Below are 20,444 nucleotides of genomic sequence, written 5' to 3'. Positions count from 1 at the left end.
GGGTGTGGGGACCCGCCCCCCCTGGGAAGAGGGGGGGACCTGATACAAGGGCTGGGGAATCAAACCAGGGGCTGGGGAATCCCTGCCAGGCAACCTGGCTCCGCAAGGAGCAGAGATCCATGCCGAGGTATCCTCCCCGCTGCTGCCCGCCCTGTGCAGCCCCAAATCTTTGCTCCTTGTGGAGCCAGGTCACATGGCAGGGACCAGCATAGATTTGGCCGAAATGAAACAGGACAGTGATCTGAAACATCAAAACAAATCGCTGTCCTCCAAAATGACCAAATCGAAACACAGCTATTTTGCGCAGCCCTGCTAGACAGGTGGGTGGGCCAACAATGGGACTGGCCTCAAGACAGCCCCCTGTCACAATGGCTTAGAGATTCCTTTTATTCCCAATATACAGGGTGTGTCTCCACATTCATTACTGCGCAGTGCCTACTGCACATTAGATTTAGCACTTGCAAAAGGAACTACTAAAATAAATGCACAGTAGGCTGCCCTACTGCACGATAGTGCGATGGCATGCTTTTTTTATGACATTTAATGCACAGTAGACTAATACTACCGTGCGTTAGCATAATAGCACAGTTTTTGCCATGATGCTGTAATGCACAGTCAGTCCATCTACTGCACATTGTCTCATGTAGATGCTCCCACTGATGCTTCTTACCTTGGTCATTGGTTTTTCTTTCTGTCCTTCTGCTTCTCTTATTTCTTTTCTATAATTCCTAACTTCTCATTTCTATTTATTACTATAATTTTCTCCTTTTTTACATTTGTTATATATGGATTTTTTTAGAAACATCTTTATAACTGCCTTCACTTCCCCTCTGGGCTACGGGATGTTCCCCTTTAAGTATTAATACTATCATCTGTATTTAGAATTGGTGCTAAGTAGCATGGCTGAGCTTAATCAATTACATTAGACCTTAAAATGCCAAGATTGGCAGCCCAGCCAGAGCCTGTATATTAATATTTCTTGTCATTATCAAACTAAAGGAAATATTTTTGCAAAAGTTAGATGTCTGTCTGAACTGAGGTCCCTCTGAGGCCCCAACATTTTTTCCATATATGCTTCTTATTCTCATAGTTGGTTTATCTGTTCTCTCCTCCCCTCAACTTTCTTTCTACCTGCTGAAATCAAATGCAGAGACATTATACTATAAAATGCAGACAAACATACTTCCTACCTGTATGCTTCACACTGATACAGTGCCTCTAGTAGAGAAGGGATTCTGTATTCCTCTACTTCTTGACAAAACAGGGCCCATTCTCTGAAAAGTTTTTTATAAATAAACTGAAGTATGCAGTCAAATACAGTAGTCATCTTTAACAAATAATAGCCAATTTGACTCTTAGCCACAGGGTGGAGGAAGGAACAGAGGCATGACTAGGGTAAACCCATTCTTTGAGGGCTTAAGCCACAGGCACTATCTCAATGGGTGCCACTCACCAAAACAAGGTATCTAGAGCAGGGGTTGGCAGCCAACAGCACATGGGCCAGACCTGACCTACCAAGCAATCAGATCACAAAGCTGGGACTTCAGTGTAGGGGACATATGCAAAACTTTTGCAGGAGATCATCATGGCTGGGGGAGCAGTGGTGATACCAGTGGCCAAGTAGGAAAGGGTAGCCCACCTTCAGAGCTAGCTCTGTTAAAATGGCCCACTGCTCCATTTGGTTGCAAATACCTTCCAGTTCTAAAGTAAAATTATGGCTTGTTCCAACAATACAATATGTGTATGAACAAGCACTAAAGAAAGTGTCTTGCTTTCATTCTTTAGGCTAGCATCACTATGCCAATCAAAAAAACTATACATAAAATCAGTGGCTCCCAACTTCAGGGCCCAACCCAAATCAGGGATGTGGGGGGTCCACCCCTTGCTCCACCCTTCCCACCTGCAGGGCTCTCCCAGTGCACCGTTTGCATGGCTCTCACCACTGCTGCCCCCTGCGATCCCAGCCTGGCCTGGACTCCACTTGCTCCACCAGGCATAAGTGAGTCAGTGGCACGGGCGGGGGTCACAACCCGGATTTAGGGTCACAGCAAAAAAAAGTTGGGAGCCACTGCCTTAAATGATGTGTATATACTTTCCCCAGAAACATCTTACATAAAAAAAACTATGGAGGTGCATGAATTGTCTGTTCTTACTCAAATTCAGCTGGTAAAAACAGCTCGCCAAGTCTAAGGAAGTTGAGAACATGTCGAAATATTTGTCCATCTCCATGGATTAGGAGGCTCTGGCCATATGTAATCCAATACACTTTTTTGCCATTTGACAGCAACTCTGGACACTACAGAAATAAATAAATATTAGGCTTCACGAGGATCCTAGTGTGAACATTTCCTGATAGTAAATTTCCTCTCTTATCTTTCCAAATCCCTTCATATCAAATATCAGAGCATTTCTCCTTTCAGCCATGCAAGGCTGAGCATAGCTACATCTCAAGAAAACTGTTAGCATGCTATGCAATTTTTCTTGTTAATGGGAATCCCTAGATTAGTGGGGGTCAGCCTTTTGAGAAAATGTGCCACATGTAAGCCATGCACCCTCCAGGGGCGTGTCCACACATGCAGGCACATGCTCTTGGAGCAGCTCAAATAGGAGCAGCACAAATTTGAGCCAGGGATTTTTGCCTCAGCATACGTGCCCTGACATACACTTTGGTGTGGGGCAAGTTGTGCCACTTGGGGCAAAATAACCCTGCCCAGCTCCTCCTGGATTTGCAGCCAGGGGGAGCTAGAGCCTGAGGCCAGCACCTTAGTGGTCCCAGCACTATAAACACCTGCCCTGGCTCTGGCCAGGAAGGTGCCCAGGGGCTGCAGGTCTGGGTTCCTTTCACTCGCCTGTGCATGTTTTTGGGCAGAGCACCAGTGGGTAGCATCTACCAACTCCTTGGATGCCTTTGAGGACCTGTGGGTGCAGCATGGAATAGTGTTCCATGTCCCCCTCTGGAACACTATTTTTTACGTTTTGACCCTTTGACCCACATGACACTCCCACCCTGTTTTGGTCTTTGTTGGCCCAAGAAATTTAGTTGTATCTTTCACCCTTTGGGCCCACACAGTAGGGGCTATTAGTTAGCTGGGTGGGTTGTAAGGCCCATGTTAACTTGGAACATGTTAACAGTGGGAGCTATTCATTAATTGGGTGAATGTCCACCGAAAGATACAAATAGGCAGGAGCTTCTGGGGCCCAGACAATTGGTATCTGGGGATGCTACCCCTTGTGCCAGATGGACTGCTAAAGCAGCATCCAAAATTCACTTTTTAAAATACCCCCAAATCCATGTTCTTCCACAATTAGAACAAAAGACCACTATATATATACACACACGCACATATAGATACAGAGACACAGAGAGATCAGTTGGGCTATGTTTTATTGCTATATTTACAATGTTAAAGCAATTTGGAAGCCTACTAGTGTCTTTATCATCATAATAAAATTAATTCTAAATATCTATGTTTTGATGCTTGCTTTTGGTTTTCTAATCACATGATAGGTGTGTGAAGGGGGGATGTGGGGTATGCATGGCGGGGTGGAAAGGGGAGTGAGGGGATGCAGGTCGGTGTGTGAGTAGATGTGGGGGGATTGTGGGAGGACTGCGTGTATGGAGGGACTGTGGGGGGGGGCTGCTTAGGAGTGGTGGGTCCCCTGCCCCCCCCGCCCAGCACATAGACTCCACTCCCACAGGGTCCCAGCCCTCCCTAGAGGGTCCCAGCCCCCCATCAGGCCACAGACCCCTGCAGGGTCCCAGCCCCCCCTCCCCTGCAGGGCCACAGCCCCTCTGTACAGGGCCCACAACTCACCCCTGCAGCAGCAGCAGGCATAGGGTGCTTAGGCCCTGCTGCTGCCTGCCCCCCCACAGCACTGCACAGCACGGCCCCTATCACCACAGAGTCGGTGCTGCCTGTGCCTCTCATTGTGGGACCGGCCTGGCTTGCTGCAGCTCCACACAGGGCCGTGTGCCTTTCTGCAGCCCCAGGGCCACTCGTGCTGTAACCCAGGGCCAGAGCCGCTCACAGGAATCTCCAGGTATCAAATGTTGAGCGCACACTGAAAATATCCAGTGCAGGGAAAAAATTTTCAGTCACAGCATGCCTCCTGCAGCATCTCAAACTGGTCTGGGATGCTGCAAGAGGCAAAATGTGCACTCATCTGGACAAGCCCCCTGAGTGCCACCCCAATCCCCTTCCCCTAGTCTGTTCTGCTTTCTGCTCCCTGCCCTGCTGCTACTGCCATAGTCAATACAGTTGGGGTCTCTGAGCACCCCCTCTAATGTTTGAGCCAAATTAGATGCTATTGGTTCAAAAAACGCATTCTCCAAGAATAACTAATTTACTGGGCATTGTTGTACAGCACTGAACTGGAGTTTAGGCAGGAGTTAGGCTAAGTAATCAAACTGATTCACACCTAGGTATGGGCAGAAGCTCAGTCCTAGGGAACTCTGCAGTTCAAAATGGCACCTTTAGCTCTTTGGCTCTTTAGCTTGTGGAACAGAAAGAACTGAATCACTCCTTAGAATTTAAGCACCCAAATTCCCCTTGAATCCTGTCTCAGCACCTGCAAGACAAACTGTACTGGATTCTCCAGCTTTTGCTTAACATGAAGTATGTACTTAAGTCTGTATCAATTCAAGGCACTTAAGCATATGCTTAAGTTAACTGAATCCAATGGAAGTTAAGCGCTAGGGCTGTGCGAAATTTCACCACCAGTTTTGTTTCGTCGCTGTTTTGACCTGTTTCAAAGTTGAAACAGCAAAATTGAAATGAAACAAATATGGTTGAAACAGCCTCGAAACAAAACGAGGCAAGTCGAAATGTTTTGCTGTTTCGACGCTGTTTCAACGTTTCGCCAATAGGCTATAATTGGGAAGGTCAAAACAGCCTATAACTTTGTAATTTCTGGCCAGATTTGGATAAAACATGCAGAAATGGTAGCCCCTTTTGAGGGCATAAAGCATGCCAGGTTTCAAGAAGATAGGTGCAGGGGGTTTGGAGAAACTGCACCCCAAAACCCTGAAAGCAAAACTCATGTCAGGTGTATGTGTTAAGCCACAGCAGGGTCAAAACTGCAGGCATGCTAGCCCCTGCCAAGGCCACAAAGCCTACCAAGTTTCAAGGAGATAAGTACAGGGGTTTGGGGGAAACTGCACCTCAAGCTGAGGACAAGCAAAACTCATGACATGGGTGACACTGTGTGTGTTAAGGAGCAGCAGGGTGAAAGCTGCAGGCATGCTAGCCCCTGCTGAGGCCACGGGAGTGTGTGGCTGGGTCGGTCTTGGGGCACGGGGGAGGGGAAACTACTGCAGGCCTGGCTGCTAGGCCCTGCTGCGGCCACTAAGCCTGCCAGCTGTCAAGGAGATAGGTGCAGGGGGGTTCTGGGGCCCTGTACCCCTAGCTGCTGACAGGCAAAACTCATGACATGGGTGCTTGTGCAACTGCTGCCTCTCATCAGGCAGCAGGACTGAAGATCTCCCATCACTTGTCACCAAGACCTGAGGGCAATAACTGACCACAGTATGAACATGAGCTGGTAGTGCGATGCTGTAGCCAGCGGGGCCAACAATACACTGGCATGCATCAATTCACGCATCTCCAGTAAAACCACTGCAAAGAAGTGATTCTCCTGCTCTACTCGGCTCTTCTCAGCACTGGTGAGATCACAGCTGGAGTACTGCTTCTAGTTCTGGGCTCCACACCTTAACAAGGACATGGTAAAGCTTGAGAGAGCTTCTGAGGGAATTGCACTCCAAAGTCTTGAAAGCAAAGCTCATGTCACATGTATGTGTTAAGCCACAGTGGGGTCAAAACTGCAGAGATGGTGGCCCCTGCTGAGGCCATGAAGCCTGCCAGCTGTCAAGGAGATAGGTGCAGGGGTTCTGGGGCCCTGCACCCCTAGCTGCTGACAGACAAAACTCGTGAAATGGGTGTTTGTGCAACTGACTGTCTCTGTCTTGGGTCAGTTGATTGTCTGTATTGATTATTTCCTCTCCTGAGTCTGTGGTTTTGTAGGTGTTAATCCATGCTCGTTAAATTGTTATGTAGTAGCTAGGTACTTGGGTATTGAGCTGGTCCCTGAGTGAATCATGATTAATTGGTAACACAGCGCCTTAGCAGCCAGGCCTGCAGTAGTCCTCTTCCTCTCCCCACCCCACCACAAGATGGACACAGCTGCACAAGCACCCATGTCACGAGTTTTGTCTGTTTTGTAGGTGTTAATCCATGCTCGTTAAATTGTTATGTAGTAGCTAGGTACTTGGGTATTGAGCTGGTCCCTGAGTGAATCATGATTAATTGGTAACACAGCGCCTTAGCAGCCAGGCCTGCAGTAGTCCTCTTCCTCTCCCCACCCCACCACAAGATGGACACAGCTGCACAAGCACCCATGTCACGAGTTTTGTCTGAGAGCAGCTTGACGTGCAGTTCCCCCCAAACCCCTGCACCTATCACCTTGAAACTTGTCAGGCTTTGTGGCCTCCCCAGGGGCTACCATCCCTGCAGTTTTGACCCCACTGTGGCTTAACACATACATGTGACATGAGCTTTGCTTTCAAGACTTTGGAGTGCAATTCCCCCCCAACCCTCCACCAATCTTCTTGAAACTTGGCAGGCTTTGTGGCCTCAGCAGGGGTTAGCAAGTCTGCAGTTTTGATCCCACTGGGTCTTAACACATACACGTGATACAGGTTTTGCTTTCAGGATTTTGGGGTGCAATTTCTCTGAACCCCCTGCACCTATCTCCTTGAAATGAGGCAGGCTTCGTTGCCTCAGCAGGGGGCTAGCATCCCTGCAGTTTTGACCCCGCTGTGCCTTAACACATACAAATGACATGAGTTTTGCTCTCAAGATTTCGGGGTGCGGTTTCTCCAAACCCCTAAACCTATCTTCTTGATACTTGGCATGCATCGTTCCCTCAGAAGGGGCTGCCATTTCTGCAAGTTTCATCCAAATCTGGCCAGAAATGACAAAGTTATAGTCTGTTTTAACCTTCCCCATTATATCCTAGGGGCGAAACGTTGAAACAAGGTCGAAACGGCAAAACGTTTCGACGGAACAGCTGGTTTGACTCAAAACAAAAGTCGAAACAAAACACTGTTCTGTCGAAATGTCGAAACACTGGTCAAAACGGAATGCTTTCATTTCACACAGCCCTATTAAACGCCTATGTAAAATTAGTCATATGTTTAGATGCTGTGCTGAATTGAGTCCATCATATTTTTCTATTAGCTCTTCTGTATTTCTAGTGATAATTTAGAGGGAAGACATTCTATCTATCTGTCTATCTATCTATCTGGTTTTGATGGTATATGTCAAAGAAGAGCTACCCAGGATCCATCAGCACGAGGCAATGCTGTTAGTCAAAAGGCTAACTGTATTCTCAAGAGTAATTTCAAGTATTTCTTTCCTCATTGGAATTGAACCTCTTGCCTTAATACAACTCCCAGCCCAGATATGAAGGTCTGACTGTTCTAGCCTGCCAGGTCAATCCCTTCTAGTACTAAAACACTTCCATTACTGAAATGGTTTAGACAATCTTACACTCAAGGCAATGTAAAGATAGTCAATGACTGTACCTTCAGCAAGGTTTGTAAGTAAGTTTCATACCAGTGACTTCCTACATATATTTTCACAATCTGATGTAAGGAGTAGATAGTTACTTCTGCTCTCCAATCTGTATCTAATGGATAAGGTCACAATGAAAGAAATTTTCAACACAATTAAAACTTTGGATAAGCCAACTGTGAGTAAATGATAGTATTTCATAATAGTATAATATGATTCTTTAGGATGATACATTAATATAGAAAATTCTGTTCAGCACATGCAGAGCTCATTTCTGTCATTCTGTTCCCAGTACTTAAATATGAACATTGTCAGGAAATATTAATATGTTCCACATCATGGATCCATGCTGCAACCAAAAATCCTCTCTAGTAGTAATGGTTTTAAGAGTTTTGGTGTGCACCTCTAAGCATCAGTTTTGTTTTCTTTGAGCTTACCTGCTCTATATATTTATATGATCTGATGTAGGCAGAACTGGATATGCTGTTGAACCTTCTCTGACAGAAGTATGGTTATAAAACACCTGGACGCAGGAGTAGGGGTAGCTGTCGTTTACTTAGACTTCAGGAAGGCCTTCAATATGGTATCCCACACCATACTGGTGAACAAGTTAAGAGGCTGTGACTTGGATGACTGCACAGTCCGGTGGGTGGTGAATTGGCTAGAGGGTCGTACCCAGAGAGTCGTAGTGGATGGGTCAGTATTGACCTGGAAGGGTGTGGGCAGTGGGGTCCCGCAGGGCTCGGTCCTTGGACCGATACTCTTCAATATCTTCATCAGCGACTTGGACGAGGGAGTGAAGTGTACTCTGTCCAAGTTTGCGGATGACACAAAACTGTGGGGAGAAGTGGACACACCGGAGGGCAGGGAACAACTACAAGCAGACCTGGACAGGTTGGACATATGGGCAGAAAACAACAGAATGCAATTCAACAAGGAGAAATGCAAAGTGCTGCACCTAGGGAGGAAAAATGTCCAGCTTACCTACTGCCTAGGAAATGACCTGCTTGGTGGCACGGAAGCGGAAAGGGAACTTGGAGTCCTAGTGGACTCCAAGATGAACATGAGTCGGCAGTGTGACGAAGTCATCAGAAAAGGTAATGGCACTTTATCGTGCATCAGCAGATGCATGACAAACAGAACCAAGGAGGTGATAATTCCCCTCTACTGGGCGCTGGTCAGACCGCAGTTGGAATACTGCGTGCAATTTTGGGCGCCCCACTTCAAGAGGGATGTGGATAACCTGGAGAGGGTCCAGAGAAGGGCCACTTGTATGGTTAAGAGCTTGCAGGCCAAGCCCTATGAGGAAAGACTAGGGCAGCCACAAGCTAGCAGAGAGCAGATTTAGACTGGACATTAGGAAGAACTTCTTCACAGTTAGAGTGGCCAAGGTCTGGAACAGGCTCCCAAGGGAGGTGGTGCTCTCCCCTACCCTGGGGGTCTTCAAGAGGAGGTTAGATAGGCATCTAGCATCTAGGGTCATCTAAACCCAGTACTCTTTCCTGCCTATGCAGGGGGTCGGAGTCGATGATCTATTGAGGTCCTTTCTGACCCTAACATCTATGAATCTATGAATCTATGCAGTGTCCAAGTTCTGGAAATGGTGGGAAAATGTGAGGTGTGCTTTGGAGGTTAAGAAGAGGCTTAACTGCAGATTTATTTTTGTGGAACTCCTACAATGCAAGGGAAGCAAAGCTGCTGCTTCACTCCTCAGTCAGCTTCCTCCCTTTTACCACTTCCTTTAGAGAAATTTGTACCACTGTAGGGGCTGGTCTACAATTCTTTTATTTAGATGGAAACGCTTAGACTGAAATCCCCAATAGAGATAATCCAAGTGACCACATACAAATACTGCACAGTTCTATTATATGGCTTCTGGGAAATTTAACTAGTTAGGAATGAAACTGAAACTATTAAATGATAATTTTAAAAAGTTACTCAAACCTCTTCATACTGGGGTCCATAAGGAAGCACATGTTGATACTGAAGAGATACAGGAGTCATATTCTTTTAGAAATTATATTTGTATGGATGTGGACAATAATATGAAAAGATTCTACAATTCTTGAAACTGAATGCATTTGCACAATGCCTAGCCTATGGCAATAGAGCCAGATCCATGACTGGGGCCCAGCATGCTATCTTAATATATACAGTGTCTAAAATGTCTTAGAATATAATTTTTTCCAGTTAATTTCTTGACCAGTCTGTGCATCATAATGTACAATGTTCGTGTCAATATGCAACAGAAATGACAGAATTCAGAATTCATTAATTTTAATTTCAACAAAAAAGACAGTAAGAATCATTCCTTTCCATGTTCATAAATTTTCTTGGAGGGGATTACTTTGAACATGAGTCATTTAGTGAGCTGTCAACAACATACAAACTTTTCCAAAATATATACTCTAGCAAGAAAATCCACCAACACTTTCTGGAAAGTTAAGACTTTTTTGAATATCTGAATGGAAATATGTGGTATGAAAGGTATTAATTCAAGGAATTTTCTTGAACTGAAGTAAATGGTTGTGTGTATGTGATTTTCATAATGCATATTGTAGTGCAGAACTGTTATACATTTCTTCTAAATCTTTTTTGTCTTGTGTACTAAATTATACAGTCTCTGAGCAGCACTTGGCACTGACTGCTTCAGACATAGTTTTATGAGAATAACTACTTTGTTTATTAAGTAGAGCTGTGATTAATTTCATGCTGTACCATTTCCTAACTACATACAGACTACTGATTTGTGATTTCTGATCAGGCAATTCACTTGCCCTATTTTAAAATAATAAAATCTCTCATTGAAAAAACTCGACTTACTGTATTCCATGATCTCTGAAGGGGTCTTTTGTTTCAAATAATTTTTCAAAGCATCTTTCATTGGTTCATAAGTGATGTCACTTTTGTCCAAGAAAGCACAGAGTTCCTGGATTTCAGACATACTTTCAGTAAGTGGGAGTCGACAAATTCCTAACCAGTTTCTATGCATCCAAAGATAAGAGAGAATTAGTTACCATGTCATTGACTATTATTCCCATTCACATTCACTTTTTCACAATAGTCAAGCCATTATGAAGAACACTCATCAAAATGCTTTCCCACTACTGGTTCTAAATTGTAGCTTATGGTGTGAGTTTTGTACTGAAAACATTGAACAATTCTCCTACTATATCTTTGATGAATAAAGCTAATGCACTGGACCTTTCAAATGAGATCCCCATATCATAGTTATGGCTGCAGGATTAGAGCCTAATAAAATAAGCATCACCCAAAATCTTTAAACAAAAGGTGTATATAATGTCCCTTTACCATTCAAAAGAGTGTTGGTGAAATTTTCAATCTTGAATTTTCACTTTTTGCAATAATATGTTTAATAGCCTTAGTATAGTAGCATATAATTATACAAATTGGAGTTTCCTATCCTCTTTTGCAATGCTTAATAGCCTCAGTATAATAGAATTCTATATATATAAAAGCCTTAGTCTGTCTGTCCATAATGCTTTATTTGCACCCTAATTTGCTGTCTCGGCAGCCAAGCTGAGTACTCTAAGAGCATTGCAGACAGCTGGCAGTCGTGTGGAGGAGCGCCACCAAGATGGCAGAGACAGAGGGGACTGGGCAGGGGGGGAACAGGCCAGCACAGCTGGCCTGCCCCTCCCCACCCTGCTCCGTGGAGGAGGCGGCGGTGGGGAATGGGGTCAGAGTGGCGGTGGGGGGGAGGAACGGGATTGGCCCTACCATGGTGGTGGGGGTAGGGGTGGGGAGAGCAGGCCCGGCCCTAGCCCTGGCCATGGAGCAGCAGGAAGAAAGTGGCCCAAGCCCCAAAGTGTTGGGATGGGGGGTGGGGAGCAGGCCCAGCCCTGCCCCCGGTCCTGGCCCTGGCCCCCAAGCAGCAGGGGCGAGGTGAGGGGGGAGTGGGCATGGGCCCACCCCTGGCCCTGGCCCCAAAGCAGCAGGGTGGGGAGGATGGACACGGGCTTCTGTCCCCACTTGCCCCCCCACATCTGTGGAGGAGGCAGTGATGGCAATGCAAGGGTAGGGGGCAGTGGTGACGCGTAGGGGTTGCACGGGGTGCACATGCACCCCCTGAGAGTGCCGGTGCACCCCCTGACCAGCCGTGCTTGCTGCTTAGGCGATGGGTGGGGAGGGCAGGCGGGAGTGCTGGTGTCCCCCTGTAAGCGCAGGCTGGGGAATGGAACGCTGTTGTGCTCCCGGAAGAGGCCCCACAGACACTCTCAGAAGTGGCCCCGCAGCCACTTCCAGAAGCAGCTGCAATGATCGACCCATAGGCAGAAGGCAGGCTGGTGTTTGCACAGGGCATTAAAGCTTGCCCCTGTCAGAAGGGGGAGTGGAGACACAGGGCGCCATCTCTGCTGCCCACCCCCATCACTTTTTACAGGCAATTTGCTAGTATAATTTTGTAAGTTGAAGCTTCCTATCTTCTTTTGCAACAACTAGAGGTGCAAAGTACACATCATAAAGGATTATCGTCCTTAGTATCCTACACTTGGATTTTTAATTTTGAAATATATCTGAATGCAAACATTAGAAAATTAAGTTAAATGCCATTTTTGATGCAAGGTATCCAGGTTGTAGCCGTTTTGGTCTAGAGCAGGGGTAGGCAACATTTTTCGGCCGGAGTGCCGAAAAACACCACAATGCCTACCTTGGAAGGTGACGGAGTGCCAGCATGGCAGAAAAACAAAATGAGGGCAAGGGTTACATGGCAGGATGCCCTACTTCTGCCCCTTTTCCCCCACCCAAAGCCCCCGCCCCTCAGCACTACTTCCCCTGCCCTGTGCCCCACACCCCTACTTCTCCTTCCCCCACCCAAAATCCCTGCCCCCTAGCCCTGCCACCCTGTGTCCCCCAGCCCGGGCTCTGTGGCTATCAGCAGCTACCCTGGCTCTGAGTACCTGCTGGAGCCCGGGCTGGTCCCAGCTGCCTGCTGGGAGCAGCCTGAGCTCCTGGCTGGCAGCAGCTCCCCAGAGCCAGGGCCGGCTGCAGCCGGGAGGCTCCGAACAGCTGTGCTGGGCTCTGGGCTCCAGCATTAGCTCCTCACCGGTGCATGCAGGCGCGCCTCGGAGCGGGTGGTGAGGGAGGGGCCTGAGGCAGTGCAGCCCTGGTCTCTCCCCTGCTCCCGGCCAGGCTGCAACCAGCTGTGCCGGGATCCACAGCTCTGGCATCAGCTTCGTGCTGGCGGCGACTGCATGGGCACCTCAGGGTGGACAGCAGGGCAGCGCAGCCAGCCCCAAGGTGCCCGTGCAGTCGCTGCCAGCATGGAGCTGATGCCGGAGCTGTGGAGCTCGGTGCAGCTGTTTGCAGCCTGCCCGCTGCTTGCTGCACCTGCCCAGAGCCTAGGCTGGCTACAAACAACTGCGCCAGGCTTTGGAACCCTGCCATCACCTCTGTGCCGGGAGCAGGGGAGAGACCAGGGCTGCGCTGCCTCAGGCCCCTCCCTCACTGCTCGCTCTGACGCGCAGGTGGATGCGTGGGTGCAGAGCTGATGCCAGAGCCCAGAGCCTGGCATAGCTGTCTGGAGCCTCCCAGCTGCCCCTGGGGTCGGGGGAGCGCCGGCCAGCGGGGGGCCTGGGCTGCTCCCGGCAGGCAGCTGGGACGCTGCAAGCCATGCTGGGAGTAGCCTGGGCTCCGTCGCTGGCAGCTGGTAGCTACCCAGAGCTGGGGCTGGCTGTGGCATGCCAAGCAAAATGGCCTCGCGTGCCATGCTTGGTACACGTGCCAGGGGGTTGCTGACCCCTGGCCTAGAGGAAAAAGCAATCAGGATTTGTAGTAGAAATGATATATTTTATTATCTCAATTATTATTATAATTATTAATTATTATGACTATTATTTTATTATTATTACCTGGATACCTGACACATGGAAGATATTGAATTTGGGCCAATTTTTAAAAATGAAATCTTCATATTTTCCCAAGCAGGAAGCAACTGTGACCACCTGAAACCAGAGACACTGCTCCTGCCTTTGTTTCAAGGCATTTTGCATCATCACAGAACCTCACAAATGGTGAGACACTCTTTACCAGCTATGAACTTACTGCACAGAGGAGTTTTCCATCTATTTCTACCATTTCTACCCACGAAAACTTTTACAATCTTTTCTCTAATGCCTGATGAAGTGTGTTTGTGCCCAAAAACTTCTAGTTAAAGACATTTTTTTTCAAAAATCTTGTTGGTCTAATAAAAGATATCAGCTCTACTACAAGTCCAGATTAATTTTTGATGCAACAAGTTTATAGGCTTAATGTTATTATTACTCTGTTTTATTGAATAAAATAAATGCAATATGAAATAATTTTATGCTCCATGTTGGTCAACTGAAAGAACTCATATTTCTGGTAATAATCATCCTCTCTTCCTTTTGAAACTTCTTATGCTGGTCCCCACACTTGGAGATGCGTCAGAAGTAATAAGTTTTTAGGAACACAAACTAAGAAAAAATTTCAAAGGATTACTCTTCCAAATTGACAATCCAATCTGGCTGAGAAACACACAAATAAAAAGTAATCCACTGCATGAATTCAATGTGGATTACTTTATAAAAAGACACACCTGACATGCTGAAAGAGGACTCCATTCCCAGAGATGTACAGCCTGTTTCTGTCCAAAGTACTTTCTATGTGGAGCTGTCCAAGTGCTGAATCAGGGTATTTTACTAAGAGATCAAGTGCCATGACATACAAAGGGGGTCTTGCTGTTTTCTGAACTTCTAGTATCTTATTTTCTATGCCTTTCACTGAATCTTCAATATCAGATGTCAAGATAGAATCACCACCTATGTGAAAAGGAAATGCAGACATGCATCAAGACAGAGCAAACAAGCAAAATATATTTACTAGCATACCACTCAAACCTTTTTCCCAAATTTCAGTGCACGCCCTCCCCAAATCAGGGTCCTACATAACCTTCTCATATACATATTGGAGAACTATGGGCTGGGTAAAACTACTATCAGGTGAACAGACAACTGACTCAATAGCCACAAGCAAAGGGTAATTATTAACAGGTCCATGTCAGAATGGCAGGAGGTTTTGAGTGGAATCCCACTAGGGTCTGTCCTGGGCCCAGTGCTGTTCAGCGTGCTTATTAATGATTTGGATGCTGGCATAGAAAGCTTCTTGAGCAAGTCTGCAGATGACACAAAACTGGGAAGGACTGTGAACATGTTGGAGGATGGGAACACAATTCAGAAGAATCTCAACAGATTGGAAAGCTGGGCTAAAGCTAACAAGATGAAGTTCAATGCTGACAAATACAAGGTTTTACACCTTGGGAAGAATAATAAAAAATACTAATACAAAATACATGACAGCTGGCTGGATGGCATAATGAAGGAGAAGGATCTGAGAGTCTTGGTAGATCACAGACTCAATATGAGGTTGCAGTGTGATGTAGGTGCAGAAAAGGCAAATGCAGTTTTGGGATGCATCAATAAAAACATTAGGTGCAAGATATGGAAGGTGACAGTGCCTCACTAAACACTTGTTAGGCTTCACTTAGAGTATTGTCTGTAATTCTGGGCTCCACGTTTTAAAAAATAATGGAAAAGAGGATTCAGAGGGAGAGCAACAAAAATGATAAAGGGCTTGGAAAGTAAATTATAGGAGGCTGAAGGAGCTAGGCATGTTCAGCTTGCAGAAATGGTAAGAGGGGACATGATAGCAGTCTTCAAATACCTAAAGGGTTGCCATAAGGAGAGAGAAAGTCTTTTCTCTTTTGCTGCAGAGAGGAGGATATGGAGCAACGGCTTGAAGTTGCAGCAAAGAAGGTTTAGATTGGATAGCCAGGAAAACTTCTTCACTGTTAGAATAGTGAGGCATTGGAATAGACTGCCTTGGGGAAATTTTGGACTCTCCATCACTGGAGGAGTTCAAGAAGAGTTTGGACAGCTGCTGTCTGGAGATGATCTAAGCATATGCTTATGTTTTACCATGTGTATTTCCCACACTTCTGGGCTTTGCTGGTTGCTGCATGGGACTGGGAGGGAATTCCCCCCACACACGCTCTTCTGCTACATGTGTCATGGTTTGTCTTTTTTTCTTTAAGCCTTCCTCAGAGGTATTAGGTGTTGGTTGCAGCCAAGTCTGGGGATTTTGACTGGGGTATGCCAATGCTTCTGCTGGGACTTAAAGCCAGAGGGTCTTGCCCCTCTGCTCAATGTCAGACCAACTTCCATATTTAGAGTCAGGAAGGAATTTTACCCCATGGTCAGATTTATATGGACTGTAGGGATGTTTGCCTTCTCCAGTAGCAGGGGGTGTGACCTTCTACCTGGGATCTCTTAAGTGTATATTAACTATTTACACAAGCAGGATGTTGGCTGTTGTGGTCTCCTTGCTTTACCTGTGGCAGGTTAGGGTGTTATGTCTTGTGTTGTATCAGGGTTGACTATGTAGTTCTACTAAAGGTTTAGGGCTAGGGTTAGAGAACCTGTTTCTCTACGATTCTCATTCTGTGATGATCATACATAACAATTAAAACATACCAATTGTGGCTGCTTTGAGATGTTACCCTTTTGAAAGGGCTCCATGTGTTCATATGTCCATACCCCTCATCCATCTTCTCCTACTTCACAGCCTTACAGACTGTTTTTAGCTCTTTTCATAATCATAGATCCACCCATGGAGACCAGTCTTGAGCAGCAGCTAGGGTTTCAGCTCTTGGGTTAAGCATGAGGGGGAGGGTTTGTGACTTGAAAATTGGGCTCTGCCCCTACTCTGTGGAGTCATAACCCTGGAAAAATCTTTTTTTTCCTTCATTCTACCTTCCCAAAAACAAGGTGAGTCTTGTTTGGGGGCATGTGGTATATAAGAAAAACAAAGCATTATAATGAAGTTTCCACTTGTCTTGGCATTCATATAAATCATTGAGGGATCTCCTGGGTTCAAAATATTAATTTTTAATACATGTTAAAAGCACTACAGATACTTTGGCATAACTGCAGTGTAAAAACTTAAGACTGGAAAGGATATCCCCAACCACTGAGTTCTGTCCTTGGGATTTATAGGAACCATTTGTCTAAGAATGTCTACAAGACGATCCAGTTGAGATAATCATGTACCATAACCACACAGCTATTTACCACAATAGTAATTTTAGTAGTAGTAATAATAAAATACTACAGTGCACCAAAACAAGAGAGCCAAGGGTACCACCAGTGCCTACATAACTGCAGCAAAAGGGATTTTTTATGGTAAAATATGCTCAAGTAATCCTAGAGCATTCGGAAATGGAGTTCATGCCTTGCTAGAGGAAGGGAAAAAACCTCCAACAAGCCTTGTCAATCTGTCTTAAGTGCATAGCTTTACACTTGGTACCTTTAAATGTAATTGTTTTTATTACACCATTCAATGTTATCTAAACCTTCCTGTAATATGACCCTTCTCTATATTGGTAACACCTCCCATCTTCATGTCTTCCATAAATTTCATAGCGGCAAGGGTTTCTTAGGGTGATATTTCATATTGGACCAACTGCATACATGGGATAGAGTTAGACAAGCTTTGAATGCAAGACAGTCTTCTTCAGGTCACAAGTTTCATAAGTATACACCTAATTCTTGCAACAAGATTGTTAATGAAAATGTATATTGCATACTCAAAATACCTCTACCCAGAACACTAAAATAATCATGGGGCATCCTCCTAAACAAACAAAAACTTGGAAACAACAAAGCTGGTTATTATATATATGTGTATATACTGAAGTCAAATCTGCAAACAAAGGAACAGTATTTTTTCTAGAATAGGCATTCCCAAAGCAACACTTGTTTCATTAAGTCCTGCCAGGAGGAAAAGCAAATGAGAAAGTAGTATCCAAATTCTGGCTAAATATTCAAATTAAAATGATATATCTCTTACATGTGTCTTTAAAATGTATTTACATGGTTTATTTCATCCTGTTATTAGTGACTCAGCAGACTGTCTGGTGCCTAATCATTACTCTGTTCACTCTCAAAATTATAAGTAGCTCTTTGCAAAAATTTTATTCCATAAAATTACTGACATTCTTAAATGCAAAATTATACTGCTTGGCTACAAGCTAGTAGCTAAATCCTGCACAAATATATTCATATGCTTAAACATATGTGTTATGAATGAACCCATGTAAACTAGGGCTGTGTGCAATTTTGCCATCTGTTCTGTTTCAACACTGTTTCAACTCATTTCAAGCTCAAAACAGCAAAATTGAATCGAAACAAAGGGCTTTGAAACAGCCTCGAAACAAAACAAGGCAAGTCAAAACATTTCAAAACTTTTTAAATGTTTTAAGTTTCAAAGCAGTCAGCAGCCAGGTGGCAGGAGACAGGGGAGAACCAGGTTGTACTCCCAGCGGCTCCGCAGCCCCATGTGGCTCAACCAGGCGGGGAGCACATCCCTGGCTCTCCCCGCCTCCCACGACAAGGCAGCAGGAAACTGATCGCAGCACAGGGGAAGGGAACTGAGCCCAAGCTCAGTTCCCACCCCCCCAGCACTGCAATCGGGCTGGGGAAGGCAACTGAGCCCAGCTGAGCTGAGGTCCCCTCCCTGGCGCTACAATCAGGCTGGGGAAGGGAACTCAGCCCAGCTGGGCTGACTTCCTCTCCCCAGAACTACGATCGAGCTGGGGAAAGGAACTCAGCCCAGCTGAGCTGAGTTCTCCTCCTCAGTGCTAGGATTGGGTTGGGGAGGGGAACTCAGCTCAGCTCGGCTGAGTTCCCTTCCCCAGCCCAATCATAGTGCTGGGGAGCAGGAAACTCAGCCCCTTTCCCCAGCCCGATGGTAGTGCTGGGGAGCAGGAAACTCAGCCCCTTTCCCCAGCCTGATGGTAGTGCTGGGGAGGGGAACTGCGTGATCGAGCCCAGTTCCCTCCCCCAGCCCGATTGATCACAGCCCTGGGGAGGGGAACTGAGTGCTTGGGCTCAGTTCCTTTCCCTAGCTCCCCAGTCCCAGGTGGCAGCACTCAGCTTCCCTTCCTCAGCTGGCAAGCAGATTGGGGGCCCACAACCCTGGGAGGACTGGCACAACCCCCGCAGCTCTCCCAGGGTTGCAGGCCCCCAATCTTCCTGCCGATGAGAGAGGCTGTTTTGAGCTTCCCCATTATAGCCTATGGGCAAAACGTTGAAATAGCGTCGAAACACTGTCACTGTTTGGATGAAACGAAACAGAACAGCGGTTTCAAATCCAAATGGAATTAGAAACAAAATGCTGTTCCATTGAAACCTCGAAACTCAAGTCAAAACGGAACGGTGCCATTTCACACAGCCCAAATATAAACTAACAAGTTTATTCACAGAGTATGTCTACAGGTTCATTAATGCACCATAATTACGGTGCATTAAGTTTAGTACCTCTAATAACAAGTACTAACTTAAATGTGCCATAATTGGTACTACTGAGTATTAGCATAAATGAACACTTTGTGTGATGCTTAATGCCCATTGGACTAATTTACTGGGCATTAGCATGGTTTTGCCAGCCACACTAATGTGCAGTAGAATTAGTCCAATGGGCATTAAGCACCTCATGTAGATGCACCCACCGTGAATAAAATTAAATACATCTGTAATTCTTTACAGAATTAGGGCCAACATCAGCTTCAGTGCCAAGTCTTCAATGCTCCTGAAGCACGAGCTAGTCTACTCTGGTAGCATCTAAACTCCAGCATGTTTTCTGCATAGAGAATAACTGTCTTGGAATAGAGTTGTTTGGCTTGCTTTAGAACAGAATTTGTAAGCTATGCCTGAAGAATTTAAGTCATTTGCTCCAGCACTAAAAATGTTCTTACTAATTATATAAAATTAAAAGACTGATCATTTGTACTTATGCTGGATGCATCTACATGTGCACCCATCAGGAGAAAATGTTTGCTCCCAACAAGAGTTCAGGGTAGGGATACTCCTGCCGTGCTCTGTTCTTATATAGCAACCAGGGGAAGCTCTAGGCTTCCGTGGGTGCCAGCCCTGGGCTGGCAGGGGGCACTGGTATCAGGCCTGGGCTCCAGGGGGTGGGGGGAGATGTCCCACCTTCAGGGCAGCTGCTTCCCACCCCACACCCCTGCCCCAGGCAGCTGCTTGTTGCCCAACCTCTGTTCTGATCATGGAGCCTGGTAGGGACAATGTCTGCAGTCCCTGAAGCAGGCAGCTGCTGGTCCCGGCTCCAAGATCAGAGCAGGGACTGGGAGATTGCTCCCTGCCCCTGGAAGCTGCCTGCTACTAAGACAGGCTTTGATCATGGAGCCTGAGCTGGGACCATGTTCCTCTGCTCTGACAGCAGGTACCTCCTGATCCCTGGGTCTGTGATTGCAGGGAGCAATCTCCATGCATAGTTACAGATAAACTAAGTAGATAAGCCAGGCTCAGGCTCGTCTCTGCATGGGTCATCATCTCCCAACCCTATTGCCAGGGCCCTCCTGCAAGGAAGTAAGCACTGTCATCTATACATTTGTTTTTGAAATTGGCTGCTACTCAATTTACAAAAGTTATGGAGGGGTGTCCTGGTCCCATGATGGGTGCCTCAGTTCCCAAAAGGTTGAGAACCACTGGTATAGCTCTTCAGTACTAATAGTTTCAAAGATAAGGTAAGATATAAAACACAAAGCATGAAAATAAGAAACAAAACACAAAAGTAAAAGGCATCTTATTCTCTGAAGAACTCACATTCTTAACAGCGATCTCAGGTAAGAAAAGATGTACCAGAAGAGTAACAGATTGGTGTCTATATATCTTTGCTCTTAAATAAACTGACACTGCTGAGGGGGGCTTTCCACAAATGTAACTTAGCCTTTGCAGAAGAAACTCAAAAAAGAGTTGCTTAAAGAGGAGGTTTAAATAAAGAGAAGGAACTTGCCACACGGGGATGGGGAAGCAG

General features: G+C 46.0%; 1 protein-coding gene across 1 annotated transcript in view; it reads right to left on the bottom strand.

The window, feature by feature from the left end:
- KCTD19 (potassium channel tetramerization domain containing 19) overlaps nucleotides 1-20,444 on the bottom strand; it is a 61,855-nt gene that overhangs the window by 23,887 nt on the left and 17,524 nt on the right. The window contains exons 6-10 of the mRNA XM_025209443.1: nucleotides 14,149-14,371; nucleotides 10,395-10,555; nucleotides 7,583-7,686; nucleotides 2,154-2,296; nucleotides 1,191-1,274 (exon numbers count right to left, since the gene is read on the bottom strand). Coding sequence (XP_025065228.1) covers nucleotides 1,191-1,274; nucleotides 2,154-2,296; nucleotides 7,583-7,686; nucleotides 10,395-10,555; nucleotides 14,149-14,371 — 715 coding nt within the window. The remainder of the gene's footprint in view (nucleotides 1-1,190; nucleotides 1,275-2,153; nucleotides 2,297-7,582; nucleotides 7,687-10,394; nucleotides 10,556-14,148; nucleotides 14,372-20,444) is intronic.

This window comes from Alligator sinensis, unplaced genomic scaffold (genome assembly GCF_000455745.1).
Source record: "Alligator sinensis unplaced genomic scaffold, ASM45574v1 scaffold642_1, whole genome shotgun sequence".
NCBI lineage: Eukaryota > Metazoa > Chordata > Crocodylia > Alligatoridae > Alligator > Alligator sinensis.
The sequence above is the reverse complement of the archived record's forward strand: the minus strand, read 5'-3'. Positions and strand labels throughout refer to the sequence as shown.